At 32.9% G+C, this 25,950-nt stretch overlaps 1 protein-coding gene across 10 annotated transcripts in view; it reads left to right on the forward strand.

Annotated features, from left to right (window-relative positions):
- The window catches only part of PHIP (PHIP subunit of CUL4-Ring ligase complex), a 131,574-nt gene that overhangs the window by 61,246 nt on the left and 44,378 nt on the right, over positions 1-25,950 (forward strand). For 4 of the 10 annotated variants that reach the window (XM_074037597.1, XM_045390259.3, XM_074037595.1 and 1 more), the window contains 8 exons: positions 149-247; positions 1,009-1,162; positions 1,580-1,714; positions 12,979-13,107; positions 14,718-14,943; positions 18,405-18,542; positions 19,199-19,382; positions 25,525-25,639. In XM_074037597.1, coding sequence (XP_073893698.1) covers positions 149-247; positions 1,009-1,162; positions 1,580-1,714; positions 12,979-13,107; positions 14,718-14,943; positions 18,405-18,542; positions 19,199-19,382; positions 25,525-25,639 — 1,180 coding nt within the window. Of the gene's footprint in view, positions 1-148; positions 248-1,008; positions 1,163-1,579; positions 1,715-12,406; positions 12,462-12,978; positions 13,108-14,717; positions 14,944-18,404; positions 18,543-19,198; positions 19,383-25,521; positions 25,640-25,950 lie in introns of those variants that run through there. The other 6 variants (XM_074037596.1, XM_045390258.3, XM_045390260.3 and 3 more) reach the window with 4 other exon arrangements.

The following is a 25,950-nucleotide window of genomic DNA, read 5'->3' on the forward strand; positions in this document are numbered from 1 at the left end:
TCTAAAAAGCCCATAAAGTTTCAGAAGTTACTAGAATGCTGCATAAGTAAAGATGAATGCTATCTTTTTAAATGAGATCTCAGGAAAAAGTGCATTTTGGTAAAGCATGTATGATTTCTCTTTGGGGGATTGATTCCTTTTAATATAGGTTTGTAAGTGGGAGCCGTGATGGGACAGCACGTATTTGGCAATTTAAACGAAGAGAATGGAAGAGCATTTTGTTGGATATGGCTACTCGTCCAGCAGGGTAAGAGGTCAAATTTGAAATATTCTGTAGATATTGATGATTTAAAGTATATTATAGTGCAGGTTGGTGACTCTCAGCCTATTAAATTATATGTCATGTTAAAATTACTACTTTTCTGCAATAACTAGAGGTACAATTGGAGATGAGCAGTGTAGATTTTTATGAAATGATTCATTGGCATATTTGAGGACATTTACTGAATTAATTTTTTTAAGGGGATGATAAAAGTAGTGTAATAATAGTTTTAACTCTAAATATTTTTTTCAGAAACTAGAACATATTATGTTTCATTTGTCACAGAGGGACAATATTTTATGTCCAATGGTTTCTTCAGCCAAGATAAATTATACTGCGTGTTGTAACTGTTATTTTGCTTTTAATGTTTTTCTCCACTTGTATTTGTGTGTAGTCATCTCGGATGGGAAAGCAGAACAGTCAGCAGGGGATGACAGCAACAGTAAAAGGTGGAGAGTGAGCAGCATGGCACAGAATTCCTGGATCTAGATAGTGTTATAGCAGTGATATTTATGCAAGATCATCTGTTACTAATGGCTTCGAAGTGCTAGAATTCTGGAAATCATGGATTTCCTGACTTGGTGCAGAGATTTTTACCCTCATTCCATGTTGATTCAAACTTCTCAGTTACTGTTAAGTGACAGTTATTATGTTAGTGAATATAAATACAAATTATAGATTATATGTTTTGGTTTTTGTTGTGTCAGTATTTTAATAGTCAGTGTAAAATACTTCCTCGCTTTCAGCCAAAACCTTCAAGGAATAGAAGATAAAATCACAAAAATGAAGGTTACTATGGTAGCTTGGGATCGACATGACAATACAGTTATAACTGCAGTTAATAACATGACTCTGAAAGTTTGGAATTCTTACACTGGTCAACTAATTCATGTCCTGATGGTGAGAAAAAATTCTAATCTTTATTTGATATAACTGAAGCTGACTATAGAATGAAACATTCTCATTGAGGAATAAAGTCTTTTATGTTAACTAAAATCTCTTGCTTGCTGGGGTAACTGCTTTGTGAGTGACTGTGAATAATTTTAATAATGCAGTTAAACAGGTTTGGCTTGGAAATATATAGTAGATATTTGCTGTTTTTTTTTTTAATATGAAAAGATCCATCCACCAAGCCCTGGACAATGATATTAGCTCAGTTTCATTATTATTTATATATGACAAATTTGAATAGTTTTGCCAATTTAATACTTCTTAAAACTCCATTTCTAGAAATAGTGCCATATTGGTATTTCATTATGTTTGTTTTTCTTTCTTTTTTAATATCTATGATTCCTTGACACTTCAAAAATATTCCAGGGTCATGAAGATGAGGTATTTGTTCTTGAACCACACCCGTTCGATCCTAGAGTTCTCTTTTCTGCTGGTCATGATGGGAATGTGATAGTGTGGGATCTGGCAAGAGGAGTCAAAATACGATCTTATTTCAATATGGTAATTATCATTCTCTTCATTTTATACCTGCTAAAGATTTGGAAACTTTTTGACAAAGGTACTCTGCATATCACAAAGGAAATCCATTTAAAAATTGGTTCATTATTTTGACTTTAAATTCCCATCAATAAAGAATGATTTATTTCACACCTTCATTGACATGCTGAATTTAAAAGAAAATTAATTGTGCATATTACAGTGCCTGTATATTGTGATAACTTATACAGTTTTAGCAGTGAAACTTTGGAAATTCACAAGTATGAAGATACAATGTAGAGAAAAAAAAATATTTGGAAAACCATATGAAGAAATTATAAATAAATACATTGTATTATTGTACTTCTTTAATAGTGTTCTAGCACAATAGAATTTGACTCAAGTACACTGATTTTAAAATTAAAGCCAAAGAATCAGGCATTTCTTGCTTTTAATCAAGTGGTAGTATATTAAATATTTGAGTTTATACCCCTTTCTCTCCACATTTTGTTTCTTAGATTTTAACATAATTTGCTGAGTATTTGAATTACAGTGTTTTAATATGTCGCATACAACTTACTGAGCAGTGTTTCCACTTACTGTATGAAGTATAAAGGTCTCCTCAACTACTGTAGTTTGTGTAGTCATATTTTTTTTATGTCTACTTTCTGTATATTAGAGATACCTTTCAACAAAGAACAGAAGAAAAAAAACTCTTTCCACTATTTCAGCATGTTTAAATTTAAAAAAAAAAAACAATTATAGAAACCTTTAGTAATGAACCATAAAACAATACAATTAGTACATGTGGTCAGAATTATTTTGCGAAATAAATTATTTTACAAAACAGTTATTTGTGAAATATGGTTTGTGAAAAAACTGGATGTGATGCTATGCTTGATTGAGAATCAGAGTAAAGTTATTTCTATGTCGTGAGTAAGCAGATATAATAGCAGATTTTTTAGTGAGGGAAATAACTTTAGCTATTTTTAAGGCTGTGCCTTAGTGTACGTTGGTAAGAAATAAGGTTTGTGAAACCCTCTATTTCTGGGAAACAGTGTTAATTATTTGGTGTGCACTTGTTAGTGATTGATGGATTTCCTTTGTGATTGTATTGAGATTTTTTTTAAAAACCACTGGTAAATATGCTACTAAAAAATATTTTCTTCTTTTCTATCCTTGTGTTTCTAATTTGCTCCTTTTTGGAATATCTGTTGAATAAGGAAATTAGTCATTTCTCAATTTGTCTTTATAGCTTAAAAAAATAATATGTGGGCTATGCATATACTAGTGGCTTCATTTTAGTAGTTTTGCATTTCCAAAGGGCATTATTGTATTGGTAGACTGTTTGGAGGGAAACTTTTCTCTCATAATTGAATACTGCTTTAACTTTTCAGTTATAAAGGTGAATTTTCCCTTATCAGGTAAGTTGGTCACACTAATATTCTACCTTTTCAGTAGATATAAAAACTGCAGTACCTTGAGAGTTAAGTGATTTGCCCTTAGACCATTAAAAATTAGTAATGTAACCAGGAGTAGAAGTCAACCGTAATATATTGATATTTTTGAAAATTAGCTGAGGGATTGGTTACATTACTGCCTTAGAAATTGTTTATTGTTAAATAAGAGTATTAGATGAGGATAATTTTCTGGTTCTTTTTATGGATAAGAGATAGGAAAACCTCTAAAGAGGGCAGAAGAAACAAATATATGTAATAAGTTGAATTGGATAGTATTCATAGAATTGCAGAGAGTGAGCAAAACATAAACCAAAAGTTTAAAAAATATATCCTGCATTTGAAAAAACAGAAAGTGAGCCACCGTTAATCTCATTAAAATAAAGATACTACCTTTAATTTTTTGTATGATGTTTAATGGTTTCCAAAATGCTCCCACATATTTTACCTCCTTTGGGTCCCATGAAAACCTTGTAAGATGGTCAAGATAGATTTTATTACTCTTGGTCTTAGGAATGGAGAAACTGTACATTATAGAGATGAAGTGCTTTGCCCAAATTTACTGAGTTCACACAGCTATTATGCGGACCATTGGAGCATAAACCCATGATTCTGGCTGTACTCAAATCTAGTCATGTTTGGCTTTTTGAGCTTTTGTCAATGTTATTGCATAGCTAACTTTTAACTATACTCAGCTAGTAATATGTCCATGAAGAAATGTTTTCATAATGGTAATAAATCTGAGTGGATCTTTTGACATCTTACTCTTTAACTTGATTTTTTTTCCTGTCTGTCTTTTATGAGTTATCTAATTGCCCTAATTCTTTTTGCTCTTCACTCTTTTGTTCTTTTCATTGCTTGTTTTATTTATGGACAAATGGAAGATAAAGCATCCAGCATTGCTATTAAGAAAATAAAAAACAATTCGAGGGAGGGCCTGTGTTCTCACTGCTTGCTATTATGAATGTTGAGTTTTGGCTATAATTATAGCTGTTTGGCTCTATGTAGCTAATCAATAAGTTTTTCAGTTACTAAAATACCACGATACTTGATTGCATACAAATTTAATCCCTGATGTTAAGTTGTAGTAGTAATCACAAGTTCAGTTTAGTAAATGTTTTTTGAGCACCATGTGAAGGGTCTAGTCATATATAGTGCTTTGGTCTATTAGAGGATGAATAATTCTGGTGGAATACTCCTTTTTTTGACTAGAAATGGTGAAAGTTATGTGAAGTATTGTTAAGATCAATTAATATTTCATGTGACCGTTAAAACTGAAGTTTATAAAACAGATAAGTAAACTCACCATTCCACCTATAGCTGGAAAATAAGGAATGTAGACTGTACCTTTAGAATAACAGTTTTATGCATACATTTCTTAAATACTGGTTTTTATCAAGTATATTTTAAGAATAATATTTCTCCTGCTTTTTGAATAATAATTGAATTTTCCATTGGAAATTTATAGTATCTTTGCAAAAGATAATGGAAATCATGTAACATATAATTTAGTATTTTGTATTCATCAGTATTTTACTGCATTTTTTTGTGCAATTATGAAAATGTAAATTCTTTTTTTTGAAATTTTAGAAATAGCCAAAAATCCTGTAATGTTAAAAAACCTTTCAAGTGAAAAGGTGAACTTTCAAATGCCTGATACATAGTAATTAAATTTAATAATTTTTAAATATTATAAGATTATAAAACATTAACATTTAATATTGCACTGATCGTCATCATTCTAATAAATATTCTGTTTTTTTCTGTTTCAAGCCATGCCTTATACTTTTAAAAATTTCTTGTGCTTTCTTTTGGGACCATCTAAATTTTTCAGCAAATTAAAGAGTTTGAGATTGGGAATTTAGATAAAGATATTTAGTTCTTTTATGTTTAAATAATTTACTTCATTCTGAAATCTTGAAATGGATTCTCAACTTTCAAAGTGGTATTCTCCAGAAAAACTGATGAGTTTATTTTTCTTATTTTTACTGCTAACTTTCCTCCTAATAGAGGATCTCAGTGATAAAAGCAGTTGGGGAGTGGGTGCTGGGTTTGTTTTTGCTGCTTATAAGTAGTATATGACACGTGAGATAATGTTTTAAAAGAGGCTAACATAGGGCATGAAATGGAATACACACAGTACATGTAGCTTGTACTCCCCCTACCGTTTCTGTTGTCTCATCTTTAACTAAAAACTTTTAAAAACCCTTATTGGAAAAGCCTTTGTAGTTCTTTTTGTTGCTGTTGTTTTTCTTTTTTAAATGAACAGGAGAAGAAGCCAAAGAGAATTTTGTAGAGAAAATTATGAGACAACTTTATTCTTTAAAAACAAACAAACAAACTAAATTCTAGGCCTTCAGTACTTTTATCAGTTATTTCTTTACGAATCAACTGAACAGTCCTTACATAACTTGAGTATTCAGAGGAAATGTAGTACATATTTGGATATTTTCCTGAAGCAAGTAGTGTATATTAAGAATATTCCAAACTATAATACTTGGGTATAACTTAGCCCACATTTGTTTGGCATTGGCAGGAGGTAAACATCAGAATAGTTTTGTTTTGATGAGAGTTGTTCTAAAGTCTCTATACTCCCATAAATGCTAAAAGGCAGATAAATAATTCCCAGAAATAGCTTGAAAATGTGTGTAACTCTCAGGACTGAAGCTGAGGGCCTTGTATGAAAGAGGTCGCCAGGTTTAGAAGTTAATTATAACCTTAAATGTTCCTAAATATAAATTGTTTTATGGTCTTTTTTTCCCCATTAAATTATCACAGGACAGCTAAGTTTTAACTATTAGTTTAAATGAATATTAAATTAATTTGAAAAGATAAAGAGACTTTTCACATTTCTTAGTACGAGGCCATTTGAATATTAAATAGTAAATAAAAGATGCTTGGAGTTGAATTTGTAGACCCCATGTTTTTAGTAGCTTTCCTCATGTTTCTCGCGGTTTTGCTTTATTTCTCTTACTCTTTCTTTTCTCTATAGCCCTAGCTGTGTCTCTCTCTTTCCATATCTTTCTATTTCTGTCATGTTACTCAAAGCTATAGTTTGTTGCCTCCTGTCTGGTTTTGATTTTAATCAAAGAGTATAGTATGTCTCTTGATAGAAAGCAGTTTTACTGAATTTGATTTTTGCTTTACTTTTGTTGTTTCATGGGTAAATTCCAAAAACGTTTTTATTTGATTAAAGTTTTCCTTATTTTTATAATTGTTCTCTTAACCTTTCTTTTACTTGAGATTTTTTTTAAAAAAAGTTCCAGTGTCCACTAATCCAGAACAATATATTTCTCCTTGCAACGTTCCAAACGAGCAGAGGCTGCCAATCTACCACCCAGAATTTTTGTACATGCATACTTCTTCTGATGTTAACATGTTCTCAGTGTGACCTGTACTTTATAGTTTTAGATAATTGTAGCTGTATATATCTAGGAAAGGGAGAAAGAGAAGCTCAAAATAGATACATCTCGTATTGTGTTATCTCTTATGAATCAGGAGAAGAGTCTCTCTCTTTCTCTTTCTTTCTTTTCTTTTCTCCCTCTCCCGTCCCTCCCTCCCTCCCTTCCTCCCTCCCTTCTTTCCTTCCTTCTTTCTTCCTATCATCATCTAACAAGATATAATGTCCTATATTTATACTCTCTGTGTTAAAAGGACTCTCTGATGCTTCCAGTCTATGTTTCAGCTTCTTTGGGTAAGGAAGTACCTTCGGTCTTCTTATACACTAGTTATTATCACTTTCTTTCAGGTTTTATGATTCTTTTGATTATATCTCTTAGATATATATATATATATATCTTGGTACCAAAGGCATGTTAATCTGTTACCATGAATGTGACTTTGTCTCTCCAGCTTCTTGTACTGCATTATATTTGGTGAATTACCTTTATGTAGTAATTCTTTGACATAGTCCATGACTTGCTATCACAAGGGTATTTGAGATTTGATAGTTATAAGAGAAAGTATATGAAATTATATAGAATATAAACATGCAGATGAAAACATTTTAACAAATATTTGAGTATTTTATTATTTGAGTGTTTTATTTTGTGTTAAGCACAAAATATGAGGACCACAAGGGAGAAATAAGACATGGTCTTTATTTTTAGTCAGACTACAGTTAAGTTGGGGAGATAAAATATACAAAATATACCTTAAGAGATAAATATTGATAAATAATTTCAAATGGTAGCATGACAAATGAGAAAAGACAATTGCTGCATCTTAAGATGTAGGGATCACGTCAGGGTGGATGATCGGAGACATTTTGTTGAGGAGGAGGAATTGAAACTATGCCTTGAAAGATAAATAGGAATCGAGTCAGTAAGAAAGAGAATGAATTTTATAAACAGGAGAAATATTATAAAAAGCTGAATGTGAAGACATGTTCATAGTTATTTAGAAAGCTTTATTGCAATAGATTTTGGAAATAATGACAAAAAACAAATTGAGAAGAACTGTCAGTGACTTCAAATGATCTCATAGGCATAAATACCTATGAACCTTGTGGGGACTTTGGTAAATTATTTTATAGGATGGTCAAGAAGCTAAGAGAAAAATAATTTGGTTGCCAGTAGTACTATTTCAGGTATGAAATTGAATAAGTGTGAGGAAAACTACTTTAATTAGTCATGAAAAATTATAGGGTAGGTGGTAGGAAATTTGTAAAGAAAAAAAATGCATAAATGACTTGGTGTTTTGTGACTATATGGGGATTTGGGCTATAGGGTGACAGGGAGGAAAGATTTAATAAATGGGTTTATAGAGTGTTAAGCCCGGGTGACCTTGAGAACAATGGTTTTATTAATGGAAATAGGAAAGACATAAGGGAGAACTGACTTCTTTTTTCAGTTCATTTGTAATAATGTTTATTATGTTGAACTACCTATGTGGAAATGGCCAGCTGGCACTTGGAGATAGACTACTTAGAGGGACTAGGAGTAAAAAGAAGAAAATATTGAAGTGTTTCCTATAGAATATAGTTACTTCCTCATGGAGACAGGACAAGGAAGTGCAGAAGGCTTAGAAGTAAACTTTGGGAAATACTCATATATTTAGCAGAATGGAAAAGGGGTCACAATCCCTAGAGAGTGTGTCAAGGAAGACACACCATGCTAATATGCCAAAAAGACCAAAAGAAAATAAACCACAAGGAAGGCTTTATCAATAGTACTGATCTCCCCAGACAAATCAGAATATTGGTACAAAATGCAGTTAAATTTGAAGATATTTATTTTGGTAATATTTTTCTTTTGATGAAAATCTAGAGCTGATTTTTCAGAATCACTTTTATATAATATATATTTTTTTCATTTTATATAATAATCTGAACTGATTTTATCAAGTCAGGTCCAGCAGTTTTCTTTTTTATGTTGGCGTAAGTTAAAGAACTTTCAATATTAAAATAGCCATGCAGTAACAATATTTTAAAGTAATTTGATAATACTTGAACTGTTGGAATTTGGATAGTTTCTTTTAAGGTCGTCTTTGTTTATATAATGACTGTAGTAATGATGAGAAGATAGCCAATGCTTTATTTATTTATTTATTTTTTGAGACGGAGTCTCGTTCTGTCACCAGGCTGGAGTGCAGTGGCACAATCTCGACTCGCTGCTACCTCCGCCTCCCGGGTTCAGGTGATTCACCTGCCTGCCTCAGCCTCCCAAGTAGCTGGATCTACAGGCGAGCACCACCACACCCAGCTAATTTTTGTATTTGTAGTAGAGACAGGGTTTCACCATGTTGGCCAGGATCCAACACTTACTTCAGATATACATCTGAGTCTCTTCTGTATCTAGTGTACATATTTTCCCCTATGTTAGCAAGCTCTAATCTAAAAGTTTTTTTAATACATAAGGAAGGACTTCTTAAGGGTTATTCTTAGCATAAATTCCATTTATCAGCTCTTTTCATTCTTGGTATATGAGTCCATTTCATAAAATTAGGGTATTTTAAAAGATGCATAATTTTAAATTTTGGAGTATTTCCTAGGTAAGATGCTTTTAATCAGTGATATGTTTAAAAAAAAAAAAACAAGACAAACTGACCCTGCTAATAGAATTGAAATAACTCTAGAAGAGGATGGTTCTGCCTAAGATAACCCATAGTTTTTAACCTTCCTCCTTTGTGTTAAGGTTTTTTTTCTAGAAGCGTATACTTCTCATATTCACTCTATATATTCTTCACGATTGATATAATTTAGACCCTGAATTTTAGTATGCATTCTGCTTTTAATATACTTCATCTCCGGATTTGTCCAGTTTTTTCCAACATACCTTTCCAAACCTCAGATGGTAGGATTTTAGAACTGGACTCTAGTGATCATTTATCTCCATCATTCCACAGAGAGTAGGTGATTTACCTATTACTGATGGAGAGATGTCTTGGGTCTTCAATCTCATTCCTCTGTCTAATCATTCATCTCTCTGCTTCACGAAAATTACGTTACTTGTATATAGTACCCTCCCTCTGAAAAGGTATTAGTATTCTTTCCTTAATGAGTCTGTCCTCATCAGAGCTCTTAGCTCATAAATTTTTGTATCATTTAATTTCTTTAAAGTTCAGTATAAATCTCTAAATGCCTAACAAGTTTATACTACTCATGTATTGGTAGGATTTACAGAATTCTTTAGTCAGTATGAGAATTTTCTAATAAGAGAGTCACTATTTTAACACATCTGATTCTCCCATCTCCTTTTAAAAATAAAACAAAATACAGTAATTGCTGAATATACATTTATTTCTTTTCTTTTTAGTCCTCTTATTCTTTTTGAAGCTTTCACAGTTATTGGTAAATACTGTCTCATAGATTATCTCGACTAAACCTTATTGATATTTAGTGTGTATGAGCTTTATGTGGTCTTTATATATGTCCAAAAAATGCATAACAAGCATACTTGATTTTATGAGAGGAATACTTCATCCAAAATGCACTTATTTTGGTAATTTGTCATTACTTATTAATTTCACTCTTTTGTAATTATTTTACTACAACTGCAGTAAGTGCTAGCTAGCATAAGCTATATGTAGTATTAAATTTCATGTTGACACATTTTCTTGCTATGCAGGGCATTTAATTTTATGATAGTCTCATATACCTTTCATTTGGTTAGAGAGGGTATTTTCTTTACATTTTTGAAGATAAGCCTCGTTGCTTTCTAGTAGATGTGAATATTCAAATAGTGCTTTCATTTAAAATTTTGTCTTTGAGAATTCTTACTCATAAATACTTTGGCCCTTGTTTAAAAAGATAAAATTCTTTTCTTTTGATTGGCTTAGTTAATCATACCATACATTTTAAAACCAGCTAGGATATTTTTAGTTAATATAGAGAAAGTAAAATATTTTCCTGTTTTATATCATCAACTGTTTGGAAGCCTGGTCTTGGAAAACCTAGTCTGCAGTTTATAGGTATGAGTGTTTATTGTCTGAGCATCCATTAATAGAGAATTGCCTTTTAATTGATGAGGTTAGAGGCACCTTTCTAACCGGTTCATGAGTAAAGCGGATTCTTTTAATGCCTCCTTTCGTAAACAAATGGTTAATACAAATAATATCGTTTTCTTTTTTTTGATATGATTGAAATGTACTTTCATTTTCTCCATATAAAAGTCACTTTGGAGTTAAACAGATGCCTTATACCAAGAAAATTAATATTGTCTTGCCATATTCACAATGGAATGTGTTATATAGGACACACAGGCATCCTAAATATGATTGCTATTTTTTCTTTGGTTTTCAGAGCTTTATAAGCTTCAACTGTCCCCAAAGATTATTTTAGAGATCTACTAACTGTAAATGTGACAACATTGATAAATAATAGGGTCAAGGGTTGATCAGTCCTATTTGCCCCCCAACCCTCACCCCCAGAAAGAAAAAATGTTTGTTTAAACAACACATGAAGGATACCATGCTTAGGAACCTTTGTCAGATTTCCTTTGAAATTGCTAAATTGGACTACTACTTTCGAGTCTCCGCTCTACTGTCTACTTAAAATTGTAATCTTAGACTTGTAATTACACTTCTGGAAACATTTATTAGAGTAGATTTACAAAGTAGTTGCTTTTTGTTCTCTCTCTTGCCTTCTGTGAAATTTTCAGTGAACGGAGTTAAAAAAAAATCATTTAACAACACATGGCTAAGGCAGTTTCAATCCCCTGATTTTTAGTTTTTGATATAAAAGTCTATTTAGAGGTATACTTTGTTCATGTGCTTGCTTATTTATAACAGTTCATGTAACTTTTTTTTTATTTGCCTAGGAAAACACAGAAAAATAAAGACTTGAATCCTGAATTTCTACTTATAGTCTTTCATTTTTGGCAAATGCCTAGCTGTATGGCTACTGGTGCCCTTGTGGTAATCTGGAGAAATAGTTATATTCTTTCTAGTTTTTGAATTGTTTTAAAGTAGACTTGAAATCAGTTACCTTCCTCTCCTATCTTACCATCCTCCAACTTTCTTCACACTCGAGATATAATCCTGTTTCACTTATGATTCATTTTCTTTCTTTTACAAGTTTTTGTATGTATTAAACATTAGATAATTTTACTAGGTTTATCTAATATGGTTACATTTTTTAAAAAGTTATTCTTTCTTTTCTATTATTGTAACCATCCAAAAGAGCATTAATAAGCACTGTTGCACACATTTCTTCTTTTTAGCAAGCCAGAGGAAAAAGCTAGTTTTCTTTTTGAGGCAGTCCCATTTGTGGTATTGTATTAACTTCTTAGGTAAAGTCCTTTCTTTTATAGAAATGAGTTTTCTCTTTTTACCAAAATGCAAACCTTCCTTGAGAAATCCGTTATTCTTCTTCTGAATTTTAACTTCTGCATTTGGTGAACTGTACATCCATCCTTATGCCGCATTTTTAATACTAAAGAAAGAAACCACTTTTCTCTTTTCCAAGCATTTCCTGGGATATTACTAATAAAACTCAATTTGTTCTAGATCAGTGGATACCGGAACAGAAAGGAGGTATTTCTTACCTGATAATGTGTGTGTGTTCCGATTCTGCTAATCCAGAAATCCAACAGCATTTGTTGAAAATCATCCTTAGTTGTTATTTGTTAGGGAGTCAACTCCCTATTTTAGTTGTTTCTGAAATTCAGTCCCTAGATGTGCTTTAGATAGGGTAGAATTTTTACCTCTTTCAGAACACTGCTAAAGAAGTTTTCAACTGGAACATAGTCTGAAGAAGCACTGAGAGCAAAAAATTCAGAGTGGTGATTGGCCACCTCTGTTTGATTGACAGGTTGCAGGGAGGAAACCCATTCGTTCTGGATTAATGGAACTGGAAAACAGAAAACAATTATCAGGTAAAAAAAACCTTTTCTTTAACCTTTGAAATTCACCATTTAAAAGACGAGTCAGACTACCAGGGAATTTATTACCAAAAATAATAAAATCTAGTGTCATTTGAGCAGTGATCTCTGGCTACTACTTCCAAGAGTTACCAAAAAATCGGTACAGTTGCTACATGTCAGCTTTTGCAGAAAGGGCATGATTGAACAGAGATAGATGGAGTTTAAGACGTAATTATGTGTTAAATCTGAGTTTAAAACATGAAGCAGAATTCTATGGGTGGGGGAGATTGGTATTCTTTTATTTCCTGAATTGTGTTTGGTCTGTGGATAAATACTTTATTTTTGAAGGCTATTAATCTGGCACTTTTCATGAATATTCATAAATTTTATTACCATACTATGCTTGTTTTGCTTAATCTTCACTTCATTAGGATGTATACTTCTTTTATCATAAAATTATTTTAATAATAGTGACCAATTCTTTACATTTTAATGGTAGTTTTCTTACTGTTGGTTAAATATATTTCAGATTGAAGGCCAAGGACATGGCGCAGTATTTGACTGCAAATGCTCTCCTGATGGTCAGCATTTTGCTTGCACCGACTCTCATGGACATCTTTTAATTTTTGGCTTTGGGTCCAGTAGCAAATATGACAAGGTAGAGTATGATGACTATTTATCATGTCCTTATTTTTTTTTTAATGCATGTTTAGGGGTTGTATGTTTTTGGAGTGGGTGAGAATCAGCATCTTTACATTCAGGATAAAATTTGAAGAATCTTATGTTAAGTAGTCTGGAGACTTAGTTTTGGAAAGGAAGGTGAAGACAGCAGTTAAATCTCACTTTATTAGGGCTTATTATTTAAAAATCTACATATTTCAGAAAAAAAATAACTCTTAGCCTGCTGGAGCAATCTAGATTGGAATTCTTAACATGGGGTATATAAACTGGAGATGGAAGATGTTATCCATAGTGGGACTCTGAAATTATGTAAAATGTTTTATTTATGTAGATAATATGTACTTATCTAGGGTACAAATCTGTGGCTTTCATAAGGTTCTTAAAAGTGTATTATATTACCTGATTGTAATGTTTTTTATTAAAGATCCTGTCCAGTTTTGGGGAGCTTTTTTTTACAGGGTGGGTGTGAAATGTCTCATTATGTTGCCTAGACTGGCTTTGAATTCTTGAGCTCAAACAATCCTCTTATTTCAGCCTACTAAATAATTAGCTGGCACTACAGGCATATGCCCTGCCTCTGTGCTCCGCATTTAAAGACCTCAACTTTAAGATCAGTGACTAAAAGAAGTAAATTGATTACTTGTGGTGGAATGGTATAAAAGATTATGATAGTAAATATTGAGTAGTTTATAATTTAGTTTAAAAAACTGCAAATTAACCAGTGAAATTTTATATAATAAAATTTATGTCCTGGTTGAATTTATATTAATAATTTGATATCATCTCAAAACATTTAGAGAAAATGCTTATTATCCCTTAGAAAATCTTATGTTGATTTTATAGTAATATTACACAAATCATACTTACTGTATACCTAAGGATTTAAGATAAAACACGGTAGCTGTGTGGAAGTAAAAAGACTGTTGAATGATTTATGACTAGATTTGATGTTACCATTTTAATTTAAAATTGAATATTGAATAGCTTATTTTTAGTAGTAGCTTTTCTACACAGTAACCTCCCCTTATCCACAAGGAATATGTTCTAAGACTGCAAATGGATGCCTAAAACCTTGGAGAGTACCAAACCCTATGCACACTGTGTTTTTCCGATACAGTAATGGGTGGGTAGCATATCTAGGCAATGTGGATATGCTGGACAAAGGGATGATTTGTGTCCCAAGTGAGATGGCATGTGATTTCATTATGCTTTTTGGAAAAGTGCACAGTTTAAAACTTATAAGTTGGTTATTTCTGGAGTTTTCTGTTTAGCATTTTTGGAGTCAGGTTGACCATAGGTAACTGAAACCATAGAAAGCAAAATTGCAAATAAGAGGGGACTCCTGTGTGTAATCTCTTCCTTGTTTCAGAGAAAATTTAAAGCAGCTACTTTTCTGATCATAATACTTAAGGTAGAAAATTAAAAGACCTATTTACAATTAATTCAGGAAAATAATATTTTGAAAATTGTTGCTTAATACCATTATTTGTATTCAGATGTTTGCTTTCTATTAGAAATGTCGTAGACTTTTTTCTATAATGATACATTTTTATTTTTCCAGTCTTTTATGAACTTTTCTTTTTACAGATAGCAGATCAGATGTTCTTTCATAGTGATTATCGGCCACTTATTCGTGATGCCAACAATTTTGTGTTAGATGAACAGACTCAGCAAGCACCTCATCTTATGCCTCCCCCTTTTTTGGTTGACGTTGATGGTAACCCTCATCCATCAAGATATCAAAGATTAGTTCCTGGCCGTGAAAATTGCAGGGAGGAGCAACTCATCCCTCAGATGGGAGTAACTTCCTCAGGTAGGTGCTCTTTTTCTTAGACAGTCAAATTTTCTTCTTCCCACTGAACTGTTAAAATTGCTAATTGAGTAAAACTTTGTTTTCATTTGTTAAGTGGATAAGAAGTAAAAGTATTGTTTTATACTTTTATACAGGTCTTTGATCATGCTTAAGGATTACAAGTTAATTATGGAACACTGTCGATTTACAGCAATAATTTTGATTTACTATCCGTTTGTAACACCTAGGGATCAATAAAGTAGTTGCTGTATTTGGTGTGAAACAAGTCAATTCATTTACTTACTCAGCAACATTTATTGATAATCTCTTCTGTCTCTGACACCTGCTAAGCCATGGCTATTCAGTAGTGAATTAAACAAACATGATCCTTGCTTTCACGGAATGGGTTAGTAGATTAATAAACACAGTTTATTAGAATAAACAAATACATAGTTCAAATTGTGATGAATATTACTAAAGGGAATAATAGCATGATGTGAGAGAGATTGGAGATGGCCTGTTCACATTGAAGATGTTTTAAGAAGTTGTCAACTTTTAAAGGTTTATAAGAGGATTGACATGGAAAGTGTTGAGAACTGTTCTAGTGAAGTAATGGAGTGTTGGAGAATTAAGTGAGAGTTAAAATGGAGTCAAAGTCTACAAACTGCTTTCCCTCTTTTGACAAGAAATGTAACACTAGTGTATTAAGTAAAAATAATGGAAATGTTCTGTAAAGAAGGTTAAACCAGTTTTGTCATTATGAATAGTTCTATATTTTTAGACTAGAAGATATTTATGAAAATATTTTAAGTTCTAGACTTTAATTGACAAAAGCTTCTAAGTAGCTTTTGCGTGGAGTGACTTTTAAATAATGAAAAAAATCAACTTCAAACCTGCATCTTATTTTTCTCAAAGGATTTAGCATGAAGTTGCAGTAAAGATGGACATACTGGATAGAAAGGGCTGCTCTTGGAATTAGACATGTCTACTTAGAATGGAGGGTGAGAAGAAGCATTAGAGGAATCATTCCTGCTGCTACTGATAGAGTAGTGCAGTCCAGTGGACTTGAATATCTGGAGTTTGTGAGATTCATGTGTCTCATTACATGGACACAGCATGAACTTAGAGAATAAGTAGTATTTGAGAAGTATGGGCAGATATTCAGGTTAGGTAAGTTTCAGTATTAGAGAAGTTTTGGTCATAGAACTGAAATTAAGAGAAATGTCTTTAGTCTCTTGGAGAGGAATTGGCAAAATCAGATTGTGCCCAAGCCTCAAAATTGATAGCTACTTTAGGGTTTCAGACATAAGGAAATAAGGAAAAGACTCATTTATTAAAGTATCAGTGCTACCTAATTACTTTTTAAGTCCATTGACCAATTTATTAAGGGCTCTCATAAACAATATTTAATCCTGTATCTATGATATTCCAGTCCTGAAAGTTGAGAGAATTCAAAATTTAGTGGTATTGTGTCATAGAATCACGGGGACTGTAACTACAGCTCTGATTCTCAGTCCATTGTTCTTTCTTCCATGTAAAGTAGGCATAATCTTAAAAATGAAATACTTACCAGTTATTGGTATCCATAAGAATCGATAGCAATAATATTGGCTTTGTAATGAGTCACAAAATTTTTCAGTGTTCTAATTCTCAGAATTCAGGGTAAAAATCTTTTTTTTGTCATGTTTTAGAGTTACTGAGTCTAAAAATGGTTAATACAAAAATAGAACAAAAGCAAAATGCTTTTCAAAAAAACCTTAGTGTTTTATGTGCAAATCCAGATAATAAAATTTATTGTGGGAAATCTCTCAGAGTTAGGGAAAAACAGATTTGAGTTATTATAACAATAAATTATCTTGTTATATTGACACCATACAATATACTTTAAATGTGTTTTTTTTCAGTTGTAAACTTGAGCTATATCAGATTATTCATCAGTATTCCAACATGTTTTTCCAACAGCAAACCGGGAAAGAAGTATAAGACATTAGAACTTTTACTTCTGTCTACTTTGCCACTTCTACCTTGGTGACCTTAAACAAGTTATTTTATCCTATTGAATTTTAGTTTAATGTTATGCATTTAATACATGTAATTTCTTTTTCCTTTTACCCTTCTTACTACTACTTCATTTCAGAATATCCTCTCTATCTTTTCTTACCATTTAAGCCCACCTTAAAATTCTGAGCTGATCAGATCTTCTCATATACTTGTACGGCTGATACTAATTGCTCCCTTCTTTGTACTCATGGCAATATTTTTCATATATTTTATAATACACCTTTTAAAAATTTATTCAGCAAGAGAATATTTTTTAATGCCTAGCATTGTACTAGATTTAGATAATATTAAGATAAATGAGACAGTTCATGCTTTTAAGGAACGAACTGGTTTGGGCTTCATTTATGTTTTATATTGGTCTGAATACTTAGATATGTATGGATTGTTTAAGGAAGTGAAAGAGGGTAGCAGCTAATTCTTTCAGAAGTAATTGGAAAGATTTCACAGAGGAAATATCATGGAGGTGCCATTTTAGTTGGTGCTGGAATGGTAAGTTAGAGATTATCATGTTTATCTTTATAGTGGGAATATTGTGTTCAAAAGTTTCAGTGCATGAAGGTGTTTTCTTGTTAGAAGGGCAGAAGTCAGGTGGTCCTGTATGAGTGGTACAAGTAAGAATTAATGCTGGAAAAGTTGGATTGGTTAAAATACAAGTTTCTCCCTGCTTCACAGCCTTTGTACCTCTTGCCTTCTACCTGAAGTGTTCCTTATCTAGCTCTTTATGTGGCTAAGTAATTTAAATCTCAGCTCAAATGCTACCTTGTCCGAGAGGGCTTCTCTGAGTTTTCTGACCCACCATCACCTTCTTTATTTCAACACCTTTCTTTCATACTGTGCATTAACTCCTAGGTTATTGTTTACTTTCCCCATCAGTATGTTAGCTCCTTAAAGGACAAGGATCTTCATGTCCCTTATTTACCACTAGATCTCAGTACCTGGCGTAGTTCCTAATGTATAGTAGAAAGTCAATAATTTATTGAATAAACAAGGCAGTAAACTTTTTTTTTAAGAAAGTGAGTAATCAGATGTGTCATTTTAAAAGAAACTATGATCTAAGTGGAAAACCTTACTACTGCCACTTATTAGATGTGTGACTTCGAACGGTTATTTTGGTTTTCTCATCTATAAAGTGGAGTTGTTTATATATACCTAATGGAGTTACCATAAGGATTATGAATATCTAAATCATGATAAACACTTAGTAAAAGTTAGCAACCATACTCGTCATTATTTTTGATAAACTAAGATGGACAGATGTTTTCTTTTTTTTTTTTCCAACTCTCATCATTTACAGTTGATCATTTAAGTCTTTTACCCAAGCAACATTTATGTTAGATTCTGAACTCATAAGTGAGGTTGGTGAGTAAAGTGGTTTAAATAGTAACTGAAGTATTCATAATATTTTGTGTGGTATTGCATAGGACTGAATCAAGTTTTAAGTCAGCAAGCAAACCAGGAGATCAGCCCACTAGACAGCATGATTCAAAGACTACAACAGGAGCAAGACCTGAGACGTTCTGGTGAAGCAGCTATCAGTAATACCAACCGTTTAAGTAGAGGTAAGCAGGTATTCCATTTTAAGTGCAATATTTAAAAATTTGAAACAGCCTAAACCTCCCACAGTGTTAAGTGACTTAAAAAATTATGGTACATCCATAAAATGAAATACTAGGCTGCCAAAATGATCAGGGTTTTGAAGAATATTTAATGACCTAAGAAAATGGTTCATAACGAGATTTCAAGTTAGAGATAATGAGTTTTTAAATGTGTATATTCTTCCACATTTTCTATAGGAAACATGTAGAGTAGTCCAAGCCACATTCTTGAACATCTCATCGCCCTTATTGTTGTATATTATTAAACTTGAAGAGTCAAAACAAATTTATGAACCATAAATACTCTTGGGTTTGTCTATTTTGCGTCTTACGAAGTTTTCCCAAAAATATTCAGCATTTTTTTAAGGTAATGATTTTATATCCTTGGGGCTTAATAGTCTATAGTTATGATTCATTGATTTATCTAATCAACTGAATAACGATGTTTTGTTTTCATTAAACCACTTTTGCCTGTGGTTTAGTTCCTGATAGGGTAATTTAATTATTTTGCCACAGTAAGAAGTTTCATGTGGAAGATAGTGTTTTGTCTCTTTTTTCTGTTATAAACTAATGGAGAAATATTTCTAAGTAGAACTTAATATACTAACTTTTTCACTTAGGCTCTGTAAGTTCTACCTCAGAGGTTCATTCACCACCAAACGTAGGACTGAGACGTAGTGGACAAATTGAAGGTGTACGGCAAATGCACAGCAATGCACCAAGAAGTGAAATAGCCACAGAGCGGGATCTTGTGGCTTGGAGTCGGAGGGTGGTAGTACCCGAGCTATCAGCTGGTATAGCCAGGTAAGGGAAGTTGTGAATTTTTATGTACCATAGTTCCTTGTGTTCATTTTGAATTAACAGCATTCACAGCATAATACCTTTTCAGCTCTGTAATTCCTCTGAAATTTATCTGAAAGGATAGTATAAACTATTCATGACTGTAGAAAAATTAAGTTTCTAAAATATGTTTATTTCTAGAATGATTTATGTAAATGATAAGAATGATACGTGTTAAGGTCAACAGGAAAATCATAAATTTGGATTGACCAAATGGAAGGTTTTATTGAGTAGCATATTTCAGTCTTGGTTTGTCCTATTTAACTATATCTTAAAATACATTTTATAAAGTTTGTTATAATTATTTAATTTTTTTAATGGCTATATCCAGTCATTCACATGATATTCAGATGCAAAAAAAAAAATTAATTGGAAAATACAAAAAGATTTTATATTTATTAAAATATTTATATTTAAAAGTATACATTTATGACTTTAAAAGTGTTGATTTAATAAAATTCTATTCTATTAGACCATGCCGTGAGGGAACTTTATATCCAGTTCCTTTTGATCTTCACTGATGAAATACTCTTGAATGAGGCCTATATGAACCTAATTAATGCTGATTGCTGTGTATGAAATATGTTCTAAGTATGAAGGTCAAAATGTGAATTTGAATTTAAGATTGTCTAGTTCTTCAACTCAGAAGATAGTAGTAATTATATAATTAAAATTTTGGTCTTAATGTTCATATAGATTATGCTTTTTGATTGGACATACTTTGAATTTACTTTAGGATTTAGAATTAAATACACACCAAAGGTATACATTTATACTTTCTTATGACATATGTGCCCAGTTATCCATCATAAATTAATTAACTCACATGGTATATTTTTAGTTAGATCCTTGTTTACTTTTTAATTCTAATGTTAAGGTTTGAAAGGGGTCAAGTAAATAATGCCCATTTTTTCAACACCAATTCTGAAATAATTGAAAAATAACGTGGAAAATAAGACACATAGTAAATCAGACTATCACTGTTTGTTACTATCACTTTTTATTTCATGAAATAAAAACCATATCAGTAACAAAAAGTTACATTCCACAAAAAACATAACAGTAACAAAAAGTGATATTCCCCAGACACAGATAGCAGTGGGCCACAGTTATTCTCCCCTTCTGGGACATGTGGTTTGCTTCTGGATGCAGGACAAAATGTATAATTGCACACAATGGCATAAGGCTGGGCTGTGCTAAGCTGGGTTTTTCTTCCAGATGTGTCAGTTGACTAATTTACTCCTCTGGAGAGGAATGAGTCGGGAGATGTGGTTGCTAGTTGTTGCTTGAGGCTCCTGCACATGGAAGGGAACCTGAGGAGTGAGGAAGATTAGCGTCTCTTCAAATATTCTTCATCCTTTTATTCCTTTATCATTGGGCTTAACTATTCATTGGCCTATGGTCAAGCAAGACTGTGGCCATAACTTGAACAGATATTCTTTCTTTGGGCTTCCTAGAGCTTTGACTCAAACTTTGTACTCATCCTATGGAAATCTTCCTGAGAATCTCTACAATGGGTAGTCTAAAGTTTCCTTTTAAAAGGCTCTCTGAAATGGGTCAGCCTCGTCCATTAATTAAAATGGAATCCAATGACATACCCAACACGGGGCTAAGTGACTTAGAAATAATTCTCATAACTCAATAGTAAACATAATCCATCCAGAGAATGGGCAAAAGACATGAACAGACATTTACCAAAAAGGATCTATAGATGACAAATAAGCACATGAAAAGATAATCAATGTCATTAACCATTAGGGAAATACAAGTTGAAACCACAATGAAGTATCACTGCATTCTTCTCAGAATGGTTAAAATGAAAAATAAGTGACAGCACCAAATGCTAGAGAGGATGGAGAGAAAACTGAATTACTCATGTATTGCTAGTGGGAATGTAAAACGATAGAACCATTTTGGGAAACAGTTTTGCACTTCCCTAAAATCCTAAACATGCAACTGCCTGTCATATGACCCAGCAGTTGCACTATTGGGAATTTATCCTAAAGAAATGAAAACTCATGTTGACACAAAAACCTGAACATAAATGTATAGCAGCTTTATTTGTAATACCCAAAAGCCAGAAACATACCCAGATGTTATTTCAGTGGGTAGATAGTTAAACAATGGTATATTCACACCATGGACTACTACTGTGCAGTAAAAAGGAACAACATACTGATACAATGGGTATGAATCTTGAGGGAATTATGCTGAGTGGAGAAAAATAATTTCAATGTATATTCTATATGATTCTATTTATGAAATATTCTTGAAATGACAAGGGTATAGGAATGGAGAACAGGTTTAGGTTGCTAAGATACAGGCATACTTTGGAGATATTGCAGGTTTGGTTCCAGACCAGTGCAATAAAGTAGCTCACATGATTTTTTTTTTTTTTTTGTTACCCAGTGCATATAAAAGTTATGATTATACTATTCTATAATCTGTTAATTGTACAATATGATTATGTCTGAAAAAAACTACATACCTAATTTGAAAATTCTTTACTGCTGAAAAATGCTAACAATCATCTGAACCTTCAATGATTATACTCTTCTTGCTGGTGAATGGTCTTGCCTCGATGTTGATGGCTGCTGGCTGATCAGAGTGGAGGTTGCTGAAGGTTGAAATGGCTGTGGCAGTTTCTTAAAATAAGACAGTAATAAAGTTTGCCACATTGATTTGACTACACATGAAGTATTTCTGTGTAGAACTTATTTCAAAACTGGGGTCAGTCCCCTCAAACCCTGCCATTGCTTTATTAAGTTCATGTAATTTTCTTTTCCTTTTTTTTTTTTTTTTTGAGACGGAGTCTCACTCTGTCGCCCACACTGGAGTGCAGTGGCATGATCTCTGCTCACCACAACCTCCACTTCCCAGGTTCAAGCAATTCCCCTGCCTCAGCCTCACCAGTAGCTGGGACTACAAGCGCATGCCACCACGTCTGGATAATTTTTTGTAGTTTTAGTAGAGACAGGGTTTCACCATGTTAGCCAGAATGGTCTTGATCTCCTGACCTTGTGATCTACCCGCTTCGGCCTCCCAAAGTGCCAGGATTACAGGCATGAGCCACTGCGCCTAGCCAAGTTTGTATAATTTTCTACATCCTTTGTTAACATTTCAGCAATGTTCAAAGCATATTCACTAGAGTAGCCTCCCTCAAGAAACTTCTTTGTTCATCCATGAGCCGCTCCTCATTCGTTTAAAGTTTTATTATGCAACTTCAGCAATTCAGTCACATCTTTAGTTGCCACATCTAATTCTAGTTCTCCTGTTTCCATTACATCTACAGTAACTTCTTCCACTGATGTCTTCAGCCTTCAGAATCATCTGTGAGGGTGGGAATCAACTTCTTTCAAACTCCTATTAATGGTGATACTTTTCCTCTTCCCATGAATCATAAATGTTCTTAATGGCATCTAGAATGGTAAATCCTTTCCAGAAGGTTTTCAATGTACTTTGCCCAGATCTGTTAGCAGAGTAACTATCTAGTACAGCTATAGCCTTATGAAATGTAATTTCTTAAATAAAAAGACTTGAAAATCAAAATTACTCCTTGACCCATAGGCTGCAGAATGGATGTTCGGTTAACAGGCATGAAAATAACACTAATCACCTTGTATATTTTCATCATAGCTCTTGGGTGAGTAGGTGCATTGTCAGTGAACAGTAATGTTATGAAAGCAATCATGTTTTCCGAGTAGTAGGTCTTAACAGTGGGCTGAAAATGTTCAGTAAACCATACTATAAACAGATGTGCTGCCATCTAGACTTTGTTGTTTCATTTATGGAGCACAAGATGAGTGTATTTATCATAATTCTTAAGTGCCCTAGGATTTTTGGAATGATAAATGAGCATTAGCTTCAAGTTGAAGTCACTAGCTTCATTAGCCCCTAACAAGAGATTTAGACTCTCCTTTGAAGATTTGAAGCCAAGCCTTTACTTCTCTCTAGCTGTGAAAGTCCAGATGATATCTTCTTCCATTTAGATGGCTGTTTGATCTGTTACTACATTGAAAATCTGTTGTTTAGTGTAGCTGTTTTCTTCAGTGAACTTAGCTAGATATTCTGGATAAATTGCTGCAGCTACTTCATCAGCACTTGCTGCTTCACCCTGCACTTTTATGTTACACAGGTAGTTCTTCCTTAAGCCTCATGAACCAACCTCTGCTAGCTTCCAACTTTTCTTCTGCAGCTTTTTCCCCCTCTTCCAACCTTCATAGAAGAGAAGAGAGTTAGGGCCTTGCTCTGGATTAGGCTTTGGCTTAAGAGGATGTTGTAACTGATTTGATCTTCTCTCCAGACCACAAAAAACGATTTCTGTATCAGCAACAAGTCTGCTTCACTTTCATATCATTCCTATGTTCGCTGGAGTAGCGTATTTAACTTCCTTCAAGAACTTTTCCTTTTCATTCAAAACATGGTTGTTTGGCACAAGAGCCATAGCTTTCAGCTTGTCTCAGCTTTTGACACGCTTTCGTCACAGAGTTTAATCATTTCTACCTTTGATTTAAAGTGAGAGATGATTTCACTGAATCAGTTAGGGTTTTTAATTGGCCTAACTTTAATATTGTTCTGTCTCAGGGAATAGTGAGGCCTGAGGAGAGGGAGAAGGTGGGGCAATGGCTAGTTGGTGGAGCAGTCAGAACACGTGAAACATTTGTCAGTTAAGTTCATTGTCCTATACAGGTGAGGTTCATGGCGCTTCAAAACAACTACAATAGAAGCATAAAAAATTACTGACAACAGATCTCCATAATAGATATGGTAGTGAAAATGCTTGAAATATTTTAAGAATTACCAAAATGTGACACAGAGACACGAAGTTAGCACATGTGGTTGAAAAATGGGGCTTGCTCACTGCAGGGTTGTCACAGACTTTCAACTTGTAAAAAAAAAATACACTATCTGCAAAGCACAGTAAAACAATGTATGCCTGTGTACACACACACAAGCTAATAGAAACTAATAGAAGTAAAACTGGGGAAGTCTGAGTAAGATCAATGGGTTGTATAAATGTCAGCATCCTCCTTGTGGTGTTGTACCATGTTTTGCAAAATGTTACCATTTAGGGGAACTGGACAAAGGGTACAAAGTTTTGTAAAATGTTGCTGTTTGGGGAAACTGGATAAAGGATACAAATAATCGCTCTGTTATTTCTTGCAACTATATGTTAGTATATAATTATTGCAGTAAAAACTTTAATTTTTTTTTATAAAAAACTAACAACAAAAAATTAAATCCAAACCTCTTCTTTTCACAAGATTTAAATTTGCTCATTTTATTTTCCTTTCAGAATTATGGCCAGCCACAATGGAGATTGTGCAGTTCAGTAACATGATAACATTAATATCATCTAGTAAAGAAATATCAACAGTATATAGTTGCACTGTGTTTTAGTATTAACTCCCTTCTTATTATGAAATCTTAAGGGAGAATTAAAGTTCAGATACCCTTGCATTTCAAAAACTTTAAAGTTGTAAGATATTGAAGTAAAAAATAAAATTATCTTCACATGAGTTCATTTTTTTTTTTATTAAAGCTTAAAATTAGTGTTCCTCAACTTGTGTTGTTCAGTTTCACCTTGATGTTTGAGTTTTTTCAGTAGATGAAACCTGACCTCCCTGTCTCTGGAAAGAGTGTAGTTCTTTCAGGACTTTCAGTGTAACCTCAGGCTCTGTTGTATTGAATTTTTAAAGAGATTCCAGCTATCTATATGGAACAGATGATTATCAAAGCATAGGCCCTATCCTAAAAAAAATAAATAAATAAAATAAAATAAAATCCAATTTCTCACTCTTAGAAAAGTTACTGTAGGAATCACCATGTTCCCAGAATCTAATACTTGGTTTGCCAAAGACCATAGCAGGAACCAGTAGTATCAACTTGAAGTAGACAGTTTGTCTTTCCATTATTTCAGTCATTTAATGCCGCATGTCCTGAGCCCACAACCTATGAAATTAAACTCAGAAATCTTTATCATGTGCTTCCATCTTAAAATAAAACATCAGGAGTAGCATTCCTTTCCTGATACCTAACATTCCTTTTGGAGGAAAGTTATGTGTAAAATTCTAGATGAATGCATATGGCTTTTGTCTTTCAGTAGGCAAGAAGAATGGAGAACTGCAAAGGGAGAAGAAGAAATAAAGACTTACAGGTCAGAAGAGAAAAGAAAACACTTAACTGTTCCAAAAGAGAATAAAATACCCACTGTCTCAAAGGTACATATTAATTATTTTGATGTTTAATATTTGCTTCTTAAGTATTGTGACCATTTGTTAATATTATAAACAGGTTAATTAATGATTAAAAATTAACATAGTAATTCTTGGTTATCTCTGGATTGTCTATTGTTTCGTATTTAAAATTTTTAATTCCATTTCTGCTTTCTAGCATACCCTTTCCCAAAGTGCCAATTCTTATATACTCATGAAATTCTAATAAATTACAGTAAAGCCTCATCAAGAGCTTTCTTTAGCTCTTCATAATCTTGTGTGCCATCTTTGTACAGTCTAAAAATAGCGTTTTGTTA

The sequence above is a fragment of the Macaca fascicularis genome, chromosome 4 (genome assembly GCF_037993035.2).
Source record: "Macaca fascicularis isolate 582-1 chromosome 4, T2T-MFA8v1.1".
NCBI lineage: Eukaryota > Metazoa > Chordata > Mammalia > Primates > Cercopithecidae > Macaca > Macaca fascicularis.